This window comes from Triticum urartu, chromosome 3 (assembly GCF_003073215.2).
Source record: "Triticum urartu cultivar G1812 chromosome 3, Tu2.1, whole genome shotgun sequence".
NCBI classification, from domain to species: domain Eukaryota; kingdom Viridiplantae; phylum Streptophyta; class Magnoliopsida; order Poales; family Poaceae; genus Triticum; species Triticum urartu.
Window position 1 is genome coordinate 636,515,607 of NC_053024.1, and position 18,323 is coordinate 636,533,929.

Here is an 18,323-nt window from a genome sequence, read left to right on the forward strand (position 1 = left end):
TTGTTATTTGATTAACGAGGTCACATCATTAGTTGAATGATCTGATTGACATGACCCATTCCATTAGCTTAGCACCCGATCGTTTAGTATGTTGCTATTGCTTTCTTCATGACTTATACATGTTCCTATAACTATGAGATTATGCAACTCCCATTTGCCGGAGGAACACTTTGGGTGCTACCAAACGTCACAACGTTACTGGGTGATTATAAAGGAGCATTACAGGTGTCTCCAAAGGTAGATGTTGGGTTGGCGTATTTCGAGATTAGGATTTGTCACTCCGATTGTCGGAGAGGTATCTCTGGGCCCTCTCGGTAATGCACATCACTTAAGCCTTGCAAGCATTGCAACTAAATGAGTTAGTTGCGGGATGATGTATTATAGAACGAGTAAAGAGACTTGCCGGTAACGAGATTGAACTAGGTATTGGAATACCGACGATCGAATCTCAGGCAAGTAACATACCGATGACAAAGGGAACAACGTATGTTGTTATGCGGTCTGACCGATAAAGATCTTCATAGAATATGTAGGAACCAATATGGGCATCCAGGTCCCGCTATTGGTTATTGACCGGAGACGTGTCTCGGTCATGTCTACATTGTTCTCGAACCCGTAGGGTCCGCACGCTTAAGGTTACGATGACAGTTATATTATGAGTTTATGCATTTTGATGTACCGAAGGTTGTTCGGAGTCCCGGATGTGATCACGGACATGACGAGGAGTCTCGAAATGGTCGAGACATAAAGATTGATATATTGGAAGCCTATGTTTGGATATCGGAAGTGTTCCGGGTGAAATCGGGATTTTACCGGAGTACCGGGAAGGTTACCGGAACCCCCCGGAAGCTAAATGGGCCATGTTGGGCCTTAGTGGAAAAGAGAAGAGGCAGCCCTACATGGGCTGCGCGCCTCCTCCTTCCCCTAGTCCTATTAGGACTAGGAAAGGTGGCCGGCCCCCTCTCTCTCTTTTCCCCCTCCACGAATCCTATTCCAACTAGGATTGGGGGGGGGGGGAATCCTACTCCCAGAGGGAGTAGGACTCTCCTGGCGCGCCACACCTTGGCCGGCCAGCCTCCCCCCTCTAGTCCTTTATATACTGAGGCAGAGGCACCCTAGAACACACAAGTTGATCCACGTGATCTATTCCTTAGCCGTGTGCGGTGCCCCCGGCCACCATAGTCCTCGATAATACTGTAGCGGAGTTTATGCGAAGCCCTGCTGCTGTAGTACATCAAGATCGTCACCACGCCGTTGTGCTGACGGAACTCTTCCCCGACACTTTGCTGGATCGGAGTCCGGGGATCGTCATCGAGCTGAATGTGTGCTCGAACTCGGAGGTGTCGTAGTTTCGGTGCTTGATCGGTTGGATCGTGAAGACGTACGACTACTTCCTCTACGTTGTGTCAACGCTTCCGCAGTCGGTCTGCGTGGGTACGTAGACAACACTCTCTCCTCTCGTTGCTATGCATCACATGATCTTGCGTGTGCGTAGGATTTTTTTTGAAATTACTACGTTCCCCAACACCCTCCCCATTGAAGTGTACCAAGAACAAGTTATCTCCCAGATCCCGGAACTGCGCTTCATGATGTAGCCCCCACGCCCTGTGCATGGATCTCTCCAACGCCGTCCTGTTCAGTGGCCTCGGCGAGCATACTTTCCCAATCAGCGTCCATCTCCTCGCAGCTGGAATCCCTTTCCCTGGATCTGCAAAGACAAACCCCTGTGCCTCTTTCTCCGTCAACACCATCCCTCCAAGCCGGGCAGACAACGACGCAGTGGCATCGGGGGTTCTGCTAACCACCGGCGAATCCTCCTGTCCCCGCGATCTGACCGGGGTGCCTGTAGATGTGGCTCCTCCTTTCGCCGGTGTTGCTCCGTGGTTCCTCCCCGAAGTGTCCTCTCCACCACGCTTATCCTGACATGCCATGACTCCTCCCCGAGATGAGATCCTACCCCTACTCGATCCGCACGCCGAGGACGCCGTCGCCACCCGTCGCACGATCGTATCTGCAGCACCTCCGATCAGCAAACCCTAACCCTAGCAGCAGCCCGTGATCGCCTATCGATCGCCCTCCTGTCGCCCGAGAGTTAGCTGACATGGTGGACCCACCCGTTCAGTCTGTCCTTACTAGGCTTTTTTTGTTTTTGAGACAAATCCTAGTGGTTAGGTACGTAGAGATTGCGAGATTGAAACCTTCGCACACACCTTTTTTTGGTTTAAAATAGAAAAAAAAGTTAATTGGCCGACCTAGCTCGGAGGGTGTGCGCCCATTCATAAAAACAACTTTTTTTACGGGAGTTTATAAAAACAACTAAAACGGGCGCATGAAGCGTCAAATAGGAATGCCAGTCGCCGCGCCCAAAGTTGAAGACGAGGATCTCTCTGTCAAAAAAAAAGTAGACCTGGGCTTAATTCTATCGCGCTCTTCAGCCCGTATGGAACAGGCGTATGGGCCAAATTCGGCAATCTCCTCTCCTCTTTTTTGCTTCCTTGCACTACTATTTTGTAATAATCCATTTTCGGAAGAGGAAAAGGTGGAGTGATCGGATAGAGAATCCCGGGGCGTGGAGAGCTCCACCTCCTTCTATCCTTGCACGGAGCTCAAGCTCTCGCCCGCATGGCGCTCCTCCGCCTCCAGCACCACTGCTCCCTCCTCCAAGTCTCCACCTCCCACCTCCCAACCCTCCTCAGACCCCCGCGGAACCCTCGCAGGAGCCAACTCTCGCCGCCCAATGCGGCCAGGACCACCTCCTCCTCCGTAACTCCCTCCCCCGCCGCGCGAATCTTGGCGCGGAATGCGGCGGCGCCGCCCTGGCGGGGCGAGCTCCTGCTCCTCCTCCCCGCGGCCGCCGCGTCCTGGCCGCTCCACTCCCTCGCGGCCGAGGCCGACGGCGGCGGCGGGAGCAAGGTGAGCCTCGAGTCCATCGTGCTGGCCGTGGACGACTTCAACAACCGGAACCCCTTCTTCGTGGCCGGGGTGGTGTTCGTCTGGCTGGTGGTGCTCCCGCTGGCGCAGGACTACTTCAAGAAGTACAAGGCCGTGGGCGCCCTCGACGCCTTCCGCAAGCTCCGCGACGCGCCGGAGGCGCAGCTGCTGGACGTCAGGCGGGGCAACAGCGTGCGGTTCATGGCGCCGCCCAACCTCAGGCTCGTCGAGAAGAGCGCCGTGCAGGTGGAGTTCGACGAGGAGGACGAGAAGGGGTTCCTCGGGGAGGTGCTCGCCAGGTTCCCGGACCCGGCCAACACCGTCGTCTGCGTGCTTGACAAGTGAGTGATCCATGGAACCTCGATTGACGCCTGCTGTCGGTGGTGTGCCTGCGTTACTGAAATGCTTTAGTAGTTGTGTGTATTGATCGAATAGGATTGGCATGAATCATTCGTGATGGAATGTCGATTAATGTGCTCTCTAGTGCTAGATGTCTTTTTATGCAGCAGAGTAGTCGTGTACACAACTTTGATTTAGTAGTGCAATGCAGTTGTAGTTAAACAACGAAATTCAACTACAGTATTTCATACGAAAATTGTGGAATCAAAATAGACCCTTCCAGAATGTCTGGATCGGGCTGATTGTTTCTATCGATCGAGTCGATATCAAGTTAAGATCAGTTTTGTTGCGCTGTGTTCAAAAAAAGTTGAGACAGACTGATTTAGTATCGTCTTAGTTACAACTGAGAACTACTGCCGACTCGAGCTCAGGAACCGAGGAAGAGCATAGTCGTGTTTCAAGAACATTGTCTTTTGTAAGTGTGGAGCATAATCTGAATAATTTTGGTTTATTTGCGACTAGCACAGATAAAACTGCCACATTGACAGTTCAAAATAGTCTGAAACAATTAGTCAATTACTTTACTCGTTCTGCCACAATGAAATACAGGGATAAGCTTCTTTTCCATCCAATTAGTCCCTATTATGGCATCATAACCTACGGATTGGTCCACCACCTTCTTCGACATAGGCGTAGTGTCGGTCTATAGGACTCTACTGTTGCCGATTTGTCGGTTTGTATTTCATGATTTGTTTGTCAGACTTTTGGTTTTGGCTGTGTGCATCTTAGTTATGCAGAGGCCGGGTGTTACTCATAATGCTTTGTATCCACTTGATGCTACATTTTGAGATAATAAAATCATCCTTTATCGGAAAATTAGTCCCTATTATATTTAATTGTCTAACTTAATAAGTAGATAAATAAATATAAAATTTATTGTCATGTTCTAGTGCATCTTCGAGACTGGTAAAGATGGATGGCATGTCAATTTTGCCCTCTGAAGCTTGTTACTTTAGATTCAGAATTCAGATAGTGGCAGTTTTGGATAGGTGCTGAATGTACTGATGTTGCTGTATACTTTTCATCATGCCAAAGCAACTATGCTTCAATTCTTATATAACTCTATGAACTTTATCATGCGCAATCTGTTACCAACTTAAGTTTATGTTGTGTAAGGTAGCTTTGATGGTAATTCAATGAAAGTGGCTGAGCTCCTGTTCAACAATGGTTTCAAAGAGGCATATGCAATCAAAGGGGGACTGAGAGGCCCAGATGGTTGGCAGGTTAGTTATGACAGTTCAAAAAGTACATGCCTCGTTGTTTCCGCACTGATCTTTGCTATTTTCATAGGCAATTCAAGAAAACTATCTTCCGCCATCTGTTCATGTTTTTCCAAGGGAAAAGAAGAGCAAAACTTTAACGCACACTGATGCGAGCACTGAAGGAACAGATGATCAGCCAGAGGGGAATGGAGAACTATTAACTTCTCCTAGCAGCACTTTAGTCAATACAAGCAATGGAACCAAGGATGGTCATGAAGAACTGAATGGAAATACTTTAGCCGCGAAGCATCCAAGGAGACCATTATCACCTTATGCAAAGGTATGACCCCATTGCCTTCCTACCTCCATACAGTAATCAGCAGGCTCTAGATTTGATTTCGTCAAACTTCTATCTAGTTAACAGCATACAGGCTGGCCTCACTGCACGCTGTCATACTTCCAGTTAACTGAATTCTCCCTGTATTTACTGCTGATATACTAGAGTTCTGTTTCTGGACATAGTATAGCCTTGTAAAGCCTTACGCGTGTCTCGGTTAGACAGTTAATTCCCGAAAACAATGGCAGGCGCTATGCTCTGTACTAGCAGGTTTATAAACAGTTAAAACTGCCCTGCTCAAATGTTTTCATGCCTACGTTGTTCAATGTTCAATGCATTTTAGGTTTCTGTTTGAGTTCTTTACGATCATGCCGTAATCTACTTACACACCTTGAATGTATTATGCAGTACCCTGACTTGAAACCGCCATCATCTCCGACGCCATCCAAGCCAGGGGGGGCAGAGGGGAATGGGGAACTACCAACTTCTACTGGCAGCTCTTTAATCAAAACAAGCGATGCAACTAAGGATAGTCTAGCCACGAAGCAATCAGGAAGGAGACCATTATCACCATATGCAAATGTATGACCCCATTGCCTTGCTACCTCCATACAGTAATTCAGCAGGCTCTAGATTTGATTCTCTCGAACTTCTATCTAGTTAACAGCAGTTGACTTTTTCTCTTGAAAATAGTAACAACATGCAGACCGACTGGACTGCACGCTGTCATTACAGAATTCTCGTTGTATTTACTGCTGATATACAAGAGTTCTGTTCCTGGACATAGTATAGCCTTGTAAAGCCTTATCCATGTCTCAGTTAGATAGTTAATTCCCGAAAACTATGGCAGGCGCTATGCTCTGTACTAGCAGGAGAATAAACAGTTTACAGACTGCCCTGATCAAATGTTTTCATACCTAAGTTGTTCAATGTCCAATGCATTTTAGGTTTCTGTGTCAGTTCTTTATGATCATGTACTGTAGTAATCTATTTACACATACTGAATGTATTATGCAGTACCCTGACTTGAAACCGCCCTCATCTCCAACGCCATCCAAGCCAGGCAGGCCAGATGAGAATAATGAACTACTAATGTCTCCTGGCAGCTCTTTAGACGATACAAGCCATGCAACCAAGAATGGTCGTGAAGAACTGAATGGAAGTACTTTAGCCACGAAGCATCCAAGGAGACCATTATCACCATATGCAAATGTATGACCATATTGCCTTCCTACCTTCATACAGTAATTCAGAAGGATCTATATTCGATTTTCATCAAAATTCGATCTAGTTAACAGTAGTTAAAATATTGTTCACAAAATAGTAGTAACAACATGCTGACTGGCCGCTGCATGGCGTCATACTTACAGTTAATTCCATCACAGGATTCTCTTTATATTTACTGCTGATACACTACAGTTCTGTTTCTGGATATAATATTGCCTTGTAAAGAAGGCCTTGGTTCTTGAAAACTATGGCAGGCGCTATGTTCTTGTACTAGCAGGAGAATAAAGAGTTACGGACGGTCATTGCTCAAGCTCAAATGTTTTCCTACCTAAATTGTTCAATATCCAATGCATATAGGCTTCTGTTTCAGTTCTATATGATCATGTACTAATCCATAATTATTTATTTGTGGAATGTACTAATCCATTTGCACACATTGATTTATCATGCAGTACCCTGACATGAAGCCGCCATCATCTCCGACGCCATCCAAGCCAGGGAGGTAGAAGAAGCAATGTATAGGGCAATAGGACGCCGAAGACTTAACGAAGTCAGAGTAAGCCTTTTGCCGAATAACCATTTTGTTATTATACTTAAATCCATGGATATAGAGGCGATTGATTGGGGTCGCGATGCGGAAGACCGTTGCTGCTACCATGAACTATTGGATGTAAATTTGGAACTTCTTCCCAGATTGCTGTTCTTGTTGTACATTGAAGTGACAGTTGCACTACGAAACTGCAAGCATTTCATATTAACATTGTACTGGCATGGTGACTCCTGAGCTTGAGGATTTGGGTAGTGCCGCATGGATCTCAGCCTGCTACCTGTGTCTTCTGTGCTGAAAATCAAAACTATTTTGGACCTGCGCGTTTGCAACAGGAAAAGAACAACAGGGAGAAACTGAAATCAGAACTTTCCGACTCTCCCCCTCCTCCTCCTCCCGTGTCGCCCCCTGCGCGGCGGCTGGGAGGAAACCCTAGCCCACCGCCGCCGGGTCCCCCAGCCTTCCTCCCCCTCCTCCCTCGCCGTCGCCCTAGGCTCGGCTGGCAAAGCCCGCCTGCAGCCGGCGGTGGCGGGGCGACCTCGATCTCTCGCAGGACGGGGCCGGCGCAGGGCGGCTCCCTCCGGCTTAGGCGCGGTGCGGGCGACGGGCGCGGCGGCGCGCTCCCGCCGTGGTGGGCGACGCGGTGCATCAGGCGGCGCTGGGACGGGTGGTGCGCGCAAAGGTGGCGGCGGCGCGGCTGGTCTTCGGCCAGATCTCACGGGCGTCATCTTTGACGGCGCGGGCCATGGGCGGCGTGGCTCCTCTCGCTCGGCTGCGGTGCTCGCGAGGCGGGGTGGGTTGCCGGCCGCCGCGGGGCTGGCCGGGATCCGCCCATGCCTTTGGTGGGCGCTCGACGCCGGCGACTTGGTGGCAGTGGTGGTGGAGCGTGCCAGCCGGATCTGACGCTTTGTTTCCGGCGGGCGGCGCGGGTTGGGGCATCGGCCCGGCGTGGCTGCGGCACCGGCCGTGGGCTGCGGCGGCGTTTCACGGTGCCGCGGTGGCATCACGGCAGTTTGGCGGGCCAGCTGCGGCGGCAGCTGGTTTCTCAGCGTCGGCGTGTTTGTAGGCAATTCGTTTCAACCTGCTATACCTCTCCCTTATCGTCTGGCGTTGCCTTCGTCCAAGGGCAAGTCCTCCCCCAGTTGTGATCCATCACCCGGCAGCAGGACTGCTCGTCTCGCGTCCGGCAGCAGGACCGACCTTGTCTCGCGCCCGGCAGCAGGACCGACCCCGTCTCGCGCCCGGCAGCAGGACCGACCTAGTCTCGCGCCCGGTGTCATTGGACGGGTCGATGGAGGTTAGTTTTGGCTGGCCTTCTGGGTCTCGTTGCTGGGGGCCACCCAGGAGTGCGAAAGGTGGGTCCTTTCCGCTCGTTTCTTCGGTTGGAGTAGCGGCGGACCTCAGGTGAGGTGGTATCCAGGTCTGGAAGGCCGGGGCGGCGGCCCTGGTGGTGGCTCCGCAGTGCTCTTGGGCAGAGCCCGTGTATCGGTGTTGTCCGGTGGCCATGGCCATGTGGGTGGGTGGTTGCCGTGGGTGTGGCGTTCGGTGGCGATGAAGGTTGGCCGGGGTGAAAACCTGCTCTATCCTCGCACGGACCGGATGCGGCGTAGCTCGTTCCCTTCTTGAAGGCGTCGTCGCGGCTCTCATCGGCCAGTGTGTTGCTCCAGGGGAAACTCTGATCGTCAGGTCGGGCGGTGGCGGCGCGTTGGTGTCGTAACCTTCTTGAAGGCGCCGCCTTGGAGTGCACAGTTCGTCATATGCGCTTTCATCTCTTCGTGGTGGTGTGTTCCCGGTGGAGGACCCCGATTGCTCTGTAGTGCTAGGGGTGGTGTTGCTGCGCTCAGCGCTTATGTATCCCGCCTTGAATGTGTGTGTTATGGTGGGGTGCGTTTGTTCTTGGGCTCTGGTTGATCATTGCTTTATTTATAAAGCGAGGCGAAAGCCATTTTTGGTAAAGAACAACATGCAATTCGGAGTTTGGGATGAATAACTCATGACGTGAGCGTCCAATGCTAATTCTGTGAACTTTGTCATATTCACTTCTGTGAGTATTTGAGTAGATCAGTTAGGTTGTGGTGAACTGTTGAACTATGAGGTTAATTTGAAGTTTGTGTGCAGCATTAGAGCATCTCCAACAGCTGCCCAACGCAAAAACGTTCGCAGCGCGCCGATCGCCTGTTTTTACACGGCACTTGCTCTAGCGGCTGCTCAAAAGTTTAGCGCGCACGAGTAGCTCCAGCAGGCGTGCTAAAAAGCAGCATGCGCGAGCAGCCGGCGCTTGCCATATGTTGCATTTTGGAAACGAGATGATATTTCAAACATCAAAACAAAGACATGTCATAACTTAAATCACCCAAACAAGTTCATGACATAAATCCGAACCAAGTTCTTGACACAAAAGTTCACAACAACAAATGACCCATTAACAATCAAGCCTCATCCTCGTCTTCATCCTCCTCTTCCTCCGATTCATCATCCTCATCCGAAGACGATTCTTCCTCCTCTTCATTGTCGCACGCCGCATCATCATGTGAAGCTTGGAAGGTGTTGGCAAGATCTTCAACGGCATCATGCGAAGGTGTGTGAGGCACACCGAAAGACATCCCACCCATGCCACCCGGAGGTGCTCACATGCCTCCCATAAGAGACGCAAAACTCATGCCTCCCATGGTAGCTTCGAAGGCTGCACGCGATACCGGTGCTTGGAGGAGCACCGGCGGAGGCGAAGCCAAAGCTCCCCGTGCTAGGTTTTGCAACGGCGGCGGTGGCGGAGGGGTCGCAGGTGTAGGAAGGGGTGAGGGGGGTGCCGACGGCGGCGCGGACGAGGCGAAAGTGGCGCGGCGGAGAGAGTACGGCGCGCGGGCGATTCGGGCAACATGTTGAACTCTTTATCACGCATGCGCTTATTGCGCGTCCGCTGGAGCTCAGATAGCGATTGCGTGTGCGCTAAAAAACACAATTTTGCGGCGCGACGCTTATATAGCACGACTGTTGGAGATACTCTTAGGTACCTACCTCTCTCTCATCTCCAAACCCTAGAGACCCCTCCACCGCTTGTAGGTCGCCGCCCCCTCCCCCTCTGCTGGTTGCGCTGGTGTTGGAGTGAGGGGAGGCCCGGACTACCAGATGGAGCTCTAGTTAACCCCACTTTGGGAATTTTAGGAGGGATGTGCGGCGATGCTTCATTGGTGGATCTGGCAGGTAATTTTTCCTTGAGCTTCTCCATCTCAAAGATTTCGGCTGTGGCGGCATCGGTGGCTCGTTGGCGTATATTCCTGCTGCACTTTCTGGCTTATGGGATTAGGGATTGCATGGACTTTGTCTGCGTGGCGGTAGCGGCAGCTTCCCTTTGCAGTTTGGTCATTCAGCCTCCTCTCCATCTTGTTGGCACGACATACGGTGTCAACGGTAGGCATGTGAGCTCGTGTGGAGGTTAGAATCTCGAGTCTATGGATCTTTCGGTAGCAACAACGTCGATGGATAACTTAAACTCAAGCAATCCTCTCATCCTGGCGGCTGGAACGCTAGCCGCCACCAAGAGAGGCCAATCTTTCAGCGTCGTCCTCCGGGGGCTCCCCTCCGCCGGCGACCTTGGTCATCGGTGGTGAGGGCGGGGGGGTCGCCGGATCCACGCGTGTGGATCATTTTTACTCCCTCGCGGTCTAGGTTTTTAGCCTGTTCATCGTCTTGGCTTCGGCGACGACGATGACGACACTGAATAAAGATTTTTCGGATCCTTCTCTGACGAGGCCATCGGTCCTACAGTTGGGGATGAATTTGAGAACTAGTCTGCTAAACCAAGGATGGCATGACGGCGGCGGCATCCTGGTGATGGACATGTGTCCTCGGGCTTCGCCGTTGCGACGACGTTTGCTTCAGCGTCGGCGCAGAGCTTGGGAGGTAGTCCAGGAGCATAGTATTGCCTTGTTCCTGAAAACTATAGCCGGTCATTGTATTGTGCGGAGAGGTCCGGACTACTGGATGGGGCTCTAGTTAACCCCGCGTTGGGGCTTTTAGTAGGGTTGTGCGGTGGCGCTTTGTTGGTGGATCTGGCGGATAATTTTTCCTTGAGCTTCTCCATCTCAAAGGTTTCAGCTGCAGCGGCATCGACGGCTCGATGGCGTAGATTCCTCCCGCCCATTCTGGCTTGTGGGGTTAGGGATTGCATGATTTGTCTGCGTCGCGGCAACAGCGGTTTCCCTTTGCAGTTTGGTCATCCAACCTCATCCATGTTGGTGCGACATACATTGTAGGCATGTGAGCTCATGTGGAGGTTAGAATCTTAAATATGTGGATCTTTTAGCATCAACTTCAACGGTTTCTTTTTATGACTGCTTACTAAATTTTCGTGTATGGTGAACAACAACTGGATGGCTTTGCAGTGGAGAGGCAACTGCGTGGGTAGAAGATTGTCCTCAGACACCTCGGTGTACTTGTTTTTGTTGACAAGTTTGCTCGTGTTAGTAGGATTTTCTTGTTATGCACGGGAAAAATGATTTTGACCATGCAACATGTTGGTAAGTAAAAGTGAAAATAAGTGGTCTGAAAAATGATTTTGAGGGGAAGTTTGATCGTATTAGTAAGATTTTTCTTGTTACGGGGAAAGTGATTTTGACCATGCAACATGTTGGTAAATAAAAGTGGTCTTTTTTAGGGTGGTAAATAAAAGTGGTCTCGAAAAGCAAATAGGTAAACAGAAGGAGTAAACTTATTTGAAGATAGACGTCATATTTTGCTTTTCTTGAGAATATATCATTTGTGGTTTGGTTGCAAAAAAAGATTAATATGAAAAGTGGTCTTTTTTTTAGGGTGGTAAATAAAAATGGTCTCGAAAAGCAAATAGGTAAACAGAAGGAGTAAACTTGTTTGAAGATAGACGTCATATTTTGCTTTTCTTGAGAATATATCATTTGAGGTTTGGTTGCAAAAAAAAGATTAATATGGCCCATGCAGGTCTCGAACCTGCGACCTTGGCGTTATTAGCACCACGCTCTAACCAACTGAGCTAAATATGGACTTTGTTTGCGTGGCGGTAGCGGCAGCTTCCCTTTGCAGTTTGGTCATTCAGCCTCCTCTCCATCTTGTTGGCACGACATACGGTGTCAACGGTAGGCATGTGAGCTCGTGTGGAGGTTAGAATCTCGAGTCTATGGATCTTTCGGTAGCAACAACGTCGATGGATAACTTAAACTCAAGCAATCCTCTCATCCTGGCGGCTGGAACGCTAGCCGCCACCAAGAGAGGCCAATCTTTCAGCGTCGTCCTCCGGGGGCTCCCCTCCGCCGGCGACCTTGGTCCTGGTGCGACATACATTGTAGGCATGTGAGCTCATGTGGAGGTTAGAATCTTAAATATGTGGATCTTTTAGCATCAACTTCAACGGTTTCTTTTTATGACTGCTTACTAAATTTTCGTGTATGGTGAACAACAACTGGATGGCTTTGCAGTGGAGAGGCAACTGCGTGGGTAGAAGATTGTCCTCAGACACCTCGGTGTACTTGTTTTTGTTGACAAGTTTGCTCGTGTTAGTAGGATTTTCTTGTTATGCACGGGAAAAATGATTTTGACCATGCAACATGTTGGTAAGTAAAAGTGAAAATAAGTGGTCTGAAAAATGATTTTGAGGGGAAGTTTGATCGTATTAGTAAGATTTTTCTTGTTACGGGGAAAGTGATTTTGACCATGCAACATGTTGGTAAATAAAAGTGGTCTTTTTTAGGGTGGTAAATAAAAGTGGTCTCGAAAAGCAAATAGGTAAACAGAAGGAGTAAACTTATTTGAAGATAGACGTCATATTTTGCTTTTCTTGAGAATATATCATTTGTGGTTTGGTTGCAAAAAAAGATTAATATGAAAAGTGGTCTTTTTTTTAGGGTGGTAAATAAAAATGGTCTCGAAAAGCAAATAGGTAAACAGAAGGAGTAAACTTGTTTGAAGATAGACGTCATATTTTGCTTTTCTTGAGAATATATCATTTGAGGTTTGGTTGCAAAAAAAAGATTAATATGGCCCATGCAGGTCTCAAACCTGCGACCTTGGCGTTATTAGCCCACGCTCTAACCAACTGAGCTAATGGGCCACCTTTCTATATATATTTTTGAACTAACCATTTTATTTCAATATGTTACTATTTCTTTTTTTTCAAATTTAAAAACATACCGAAATCTAAAAAATAGATGGCCCATGCAGGTCTCGAACCTGCGACTTTGGCCTTATTAGGACCACGCTCTAACCAGCTGAGCTAATAGGCCAATTTAATATCATAATAAAAGGATATTTAATAATTAATTAAATCGAAATCCGTAGGTAGTAGCTTTCGTAATTTTCTACCAAAAAGGCACAGTAACAACGCTGCCCAAAATGTACTGGCAAAGTCCCCGCAAAAAAATGTAGTGGCAAAGAGGAGAAAACAACCAGTATACTCTTGGCATTGCTTTGTTTTTCTCTCCTTTCCTATCAGCGAGTTCCGATCCTTTTATTCGAAATTTCTTTGTTCGTACTGAACCGCTTGCAGAATCAAATCCAGTTCCACAAAATCCTATATCAGCTATACATCCTCCTTACATTTATGCCGGAGAAGCATGAATGGAAGGGAATGAGCTCAGCTGCTTCTCCCCCACACTTCTTTATTTCTCCCTGCCCCTATTTAGTTAGTACTTTTGAGTTAAGAGCGACCCAAGAACTAGCAAAATCGAAATAGCGAAATTCTTGGGTCATCTCAATGGGTTCACAAACCACATGTTTCTCTGGATCATCATAGCGTACTTCCACATATCCACTCAGAGGAAAGTCTTTTCCTAATGGATGACCCTCGAAACCATAATCTGTTGATATACGGCGTAAATCCGGATGATTGATGGAAGAAACACCAGACATATCCGTTCTACACCAGATTATGCACTCACCTCTGGTATAATATAGGAAAGGAAGACGCCCTTTCAGTGCACGCCAAAGCAGCTTTGCCTAGAAGGCTTCGAAATACACTACTAGGTCCCTACATGGCCTGACATGGGTATTCCCTCTTTCTAGTCCCACTCTTCTCCAACAGAGCTCCCTCACTGAGCGAGCATTCGGCATTCCTAGTATGCTCCACTCATCATGCCTTGGAGTTCTCTCTCATAACTGAAGCCAGGAGGTATTCGATTTATCGGATTTCGAGCTAGCTGCCCTTTTCTTGCTCCTTGCCATTGAACCGAGGCCCGCCCGGGCACCGCCGGGGGACAACCAGACCAACCAGTAGGCTTTCTTTCCGAAGTTTTGATTTCTCGTACGTAGTCTTTCCTAGGACCACTCCAACAGGATGCTCAGAGGTGGGTGGAGAAAAAGCTCAAAAGGCATACTTCCTGCGCTCCATGAATAAGGGCTCCGCTGGCTACCGGGTTCAGAGAAGTTTGTAAGCTCTTTCTCTTTTTTCGTTTTTCGCCACCTCCTGTGTCTTTCCGTTTAAGGTCTTTAATTCGGCATCCGGTTTGTCTTCATTGGTGATTGATAAACAAGAAGGAAAATGGAAAAGTAGAAAATCTACATGTTTATACCGTCGAGGTCCTTAGTTTAGTCAAGTAGGCGAGGGCATTTCCATCGCGAAGGATTCAATCCAGCCACAGGTTCCCCTAACCCCAGTCGAAGACCCCACCGTGGTATGCGCCAATAAGACCACCAAAGGCCTTTGTGGCACTAGTGGTACACAGAAGTCATGGGTGATCATTGGTCCGGTGCTTCGGGCGAAACCAATTCCCAGGGTGTGACGGGCGGTGTGTACAGGGCCCGGTACATATTCACCGCGGCATGCTGATCCGCGATTACTAGCGATTTCAACTTCATGTTCCCAAGTTGCAGAGAACAATCCGAACTAAGGCAATCTTTCCGGATTCGCTCCTCCTAACAGCCTTGCTTCCCATTGTCATTGCCATTGTAGCACGTGTGTGGCCCAGCCCATAAGGGCCATGCGGACTTGACGTCATCCACCTTCCTCCAGTATCTCACTGGCAGTCCCTCGTGAGTGCGGCACGCACCTTTTTCTTTGTTTCGGAGCGGGGCGCGTACTATTACCACTACGTTCCACACCATTTTCTGGCCTTCATGCCGAGTCTTCCTCCGCCGCCAACTCGACGTCGTCGTAACCAATTTCAACCAAACCTCCATGCTCACTGGTACTTTGACGTCACTATAGGTAGGTCTCCGTGGGTCTTGGGCAAGACGACTTCGGTTCACACGTGAAAGTGCTTCGAAAGGCACCGGCTCCCAATGGTGAAATTCTTGCTGAAAGCACAGCTACGTGCTGGCACTCAATCAAGTAGTAGCGCTGGCACGTCACTCGGTGGCAATTTCTCCTTAGGCGCATGTCTCAGCAACACAAAACGAGGGTTTCGCTCGTTATAGGACTTGACCAAACACTGAACAACCGGTATATTCGAAATTCACGAAAATAAACATTTTCGTCGAAAAAATTAATAGAATCCTTTCCCCAAAAATTAATAGATTCCTTTCCCAAGTAGAGGACGAGTATCAGCTAACTCTTTCAAAATATACCTATTTACTCTCTTCATCCCAAAATAGATGACTCAACTTTATACTACACTTATTTTAGAACGGAGGAAGTACATGTGTGTGTGCCTTATGCACATATATATATGTCGCACATCACAACGGGAGTTTTTTTAGGAGGAGCAACCATTGCACGGCGAAAAAAACAGCTTGCATGGACATCAAAATAGCATGCAGGGAATTGTGTGGCTGATACATGCATGACCAGCAAGCACATGTTCGGCGATAAATTCCCCTTTTTATGATATTACATAAATATATAAATCATTTGATTCAGAAATATACACCATATTTACGATAGATAGATAGGTTGTTTCTTCATAACATGGCATTTTTATGTTTTGTATTTGTGTGGACTCTAAATTATTTGTTTAGTGAGAGGTAAACTACAAGATTGACTTTAAAATAGTTTTCTCTACACTTTGTCGTCGGAAGTTTTGTGGATATTTCACACCGTCCCATATAGATATCAGAATCAAATATATCATATTATTACATCTCATGTGCCAAATCACATTTTAGCCTACAATGACCACATCCAATTGATCTAACTTTGTGCTTAATGTACCATTAGGTTAATTACCAAACCATATTACATTTTTATTGAGGAGGATATTATTGCTTATGAGAATAGCACGTTGTGAGGTCATATTTTACAATAAAAAATTTGGGCAATAATCTTCCATTACACTTTTCCATTGGAAGATTTTAGATTTCACAGCCTACTTTGGAGATCTCAGTATCTCCCATCCCATGTCATATATATGGTAGGGTTGAGTCGAGGCTATAGTACTAACAAATAATTAACTTACAAAAATATTTTAAATATTCATTTTCCCCTTCATATTTTGTTGGGAATGTAGCATGCAATTTCAAAAAAAATCCTACAATCACGCAAGATCTATCTAGGAGATGCATAGCAACGAGAGGGGGAGAGTGTGTCCACGTACCCTCTCGTAGACTGAAAGCGGAAGCACTAGGTTAACACGGTTGATGTAGTCGAACGTCTTCACGATCCAACCGATCCAAATACCGAACGTACGACACCTCTGTGTTCAGCACATGTTCAGCTCGATGACGTCACTCGAACTCTTGATCCAGTAGAGGGTCGAGGGAGAGTTCCGTCAGCACGACGGCGTGGTGACGGTGATTGAAAGTGCGTTATATCGACTAGAGGGGGGTGAATAGGTGATTTTTACGAAATTCTTCACTGAGGAATTTGCTGGTGAGGAAATTCCTTAGCGAAGAACTACTAGCAGCGGAATAAGTAATCAAAAGTAAACACAAAAGAATACAAGCATAGTCATCATGATGAAATGAAGACATGCACAGAGTACAGGAAGCGTAATCACAGGATAACACATGATGAAAACAAACAGACTGAAGAAATTGAACTGAGGAAATTGAGAAAGTCTTCAGTCAAAGTCTTCAAACACAGATATGAACAAACATACAACACAATTATGAGGAAATGAAAGAGTTGAGGAAATAGAACCAGTAAGCTCGGTGAAGACAATGATTTGGTAGACCAGTTCCAACTGCTGTCTCAGTTGTACGTCTGGTTGGAGCGGCTGAGTATTTAAACTCGAGGACACACAGTCCCAGGCACCCAGTCAAGGACACTTAGTACAAGACACCCAGTCCTCACCATATTCTCCTTGAACTAAGGTCACACAGACCTCGTCCAATCACTCGTGGTAAGTCTTCAGGCGACTTCCAAACCTTCACAAACTTGGTCACTCGGCGATCCATAATTCCTCTTGGATGCTCTAGATCATGACGCCTAACCGTCTGGAAGAAGCACAGTCTTCAAAGGTAACAAGCATCGGATCCACTCAGGATCAATATCTTCAGTGATGCTCAATCACTTGAGGTTTGTAGGTGTTTGGGTTTTGGGTTTTTGGTTTTTCCTCACTTGATGATTTTCGCTCAAAGTCCTCGGAGGATGGGTTGCTCTCAAATGACAAGTGTCAGTTTCTCTCGGAGCAGCCAACCAGCTAGTGGTTGTAGGGGGCGGCTATTTATAGCCTAGGGAGCAGCCCGACATGATAAGACATAAATGCCCTTCAATGATATGACCGTTAGGTGGATAGATATTTTGGAACAGCTGGCGCATAGCACAACAACGGTCAGAATTTTGAGTAGCAAAATCCTCAGGGCTATCATGTTCCTCACTGTGTAGGCAATCCGCACTGGCGAATTCCTAACTCCTCAGTCAGGACAAATTCCTCAGAGACCAGAAGAACTTAGTCTCTGTCATTGAAGAATTTGACTTAACTGTATGAGATTTCCAATGGCTTCACTCGAAGGGATTGGTAGGTGTAGGATTTTGAGTTGAGCATCACATGGAAATTTTTCCTTAGTATTTCGTCGACCCCCTTTTAAGAGTACGGTGTTTCCTATGACTCAAGAAAGAGAAAAACAAAACTATGAACACGAAAGTCTTCAAGCTTCATATTTCTCGCATGAATATCAAGTCTTCACGGACACACCAATTTATTCACTTTCAAAGTTTTCATGAAAGTCTTCAGAAATACCAAAATCTTCAGTCGAAGATGTTCATTTTTAGGGGTCGACTTTTCCTGTAAATATCAAACTCCTCATAGACTTATAGACCTGTGTACACTCACACACGCATTAGTCCCTTAACATATAAGTCTTCAATACACCAAAATCACTAAGGGGCACTAGATGCACTTACAGTGATGATGATGTGATCCCCGCGCAGGGCTTCGCCTAAGGACTACGATGCTATGGCCGGAGGAGTAAACTATGGAGTCAGGCACCGCACATGGCTAAGAGAACAATTATTGTGCCATTGGGGTGCCCCCCTGACCCTTCTCATTCGTATGACATGTGTCACCCACGTAGTGAGAGGTGGAGATCGTGTTAGATCATGGGTGAGTGGATAAGTGTATCATGGGATGCGGAACGGTTTGAGCGGCAAAGCCGAAAATTTAGATAAGATAGATTTTAAAGTTCCATTCGCAATTTCTTCAGCTAACAAGGACACAGTGAAGATTTTGAACGAGTTTCAAATAAAATGCACATGAAAAGTTTGTGAACAGATTGGGTTGAGTATAGCATAGAGGGAAAGGGTCCGATCACATTCAGTTAGCAGAAAACCAACTTGAAG

The 18,323-nt window shown here is 47.5% G+C and overlaps 1 protein-coding gene and 2 non-coding genes across 4 annotated transcripts; 1 reads left to right on the forward strand and 2 right to left on the reverse strand.

The window, feature by feature from the left end:
- The first annotated feature begins 2,522 nt into the window (after positions 1-2,522).
- Positions 2,523-6,861, forward strand: LOC125545536 (rhodanese-like domain-containing protein 4A, chloroplastic). 2 transcript variants are annotated; one of them, XM_048709525.1, is made up of 6 exons: positions 2,525-3,272; positions 4,451-4,553; positions 4,621-4,872; positions 5,278-5,451; positions 5,887-6,081; positions 6,549-6,861. In XM_048709525.1, exons 1-6 carry the CDS (start codon positions 2,623-2,625, stop codon positions 6,600-6,602), a joined length of 1,428 nt encoding a protein of 475 aa, XP_048565482.1. In that variant the 5' UTR covers positions 2,525-2,622; the 3' UTR covers positions 6,603-6,861. The 2 variants fall into 2 exon arrangements, with proteins under 2 accessions (XP_048565483.1, XP_048565482.1); XM_048709526.1 differs by lacking the exon at positions 5,887-6,081 and having other exon boundaries at positions 2,523-3,272.
- A 4,723-nt stretch (positions 6,862-11,584) lies between these two features.
- Positions 11,585-11,661, reverse strand: TRNAI-AAU. Its single transcript has one exon. It is a non-coding gene; the product is annotated as a tRNA-Ile (tRNA).
- A 1,159-nt stretch (positions 11,662-12,820) lies between these two features.
- Positions 12,821-12,894, reverse strand: TRNAI-AAU. The gene has a single exon. It is a non-coding gene; the product is annotated as a tRNA-Ile (tRNA).
- Between the last annotated feature and the right edge of the window lie 5,429 nt (positions 12,895-18,323).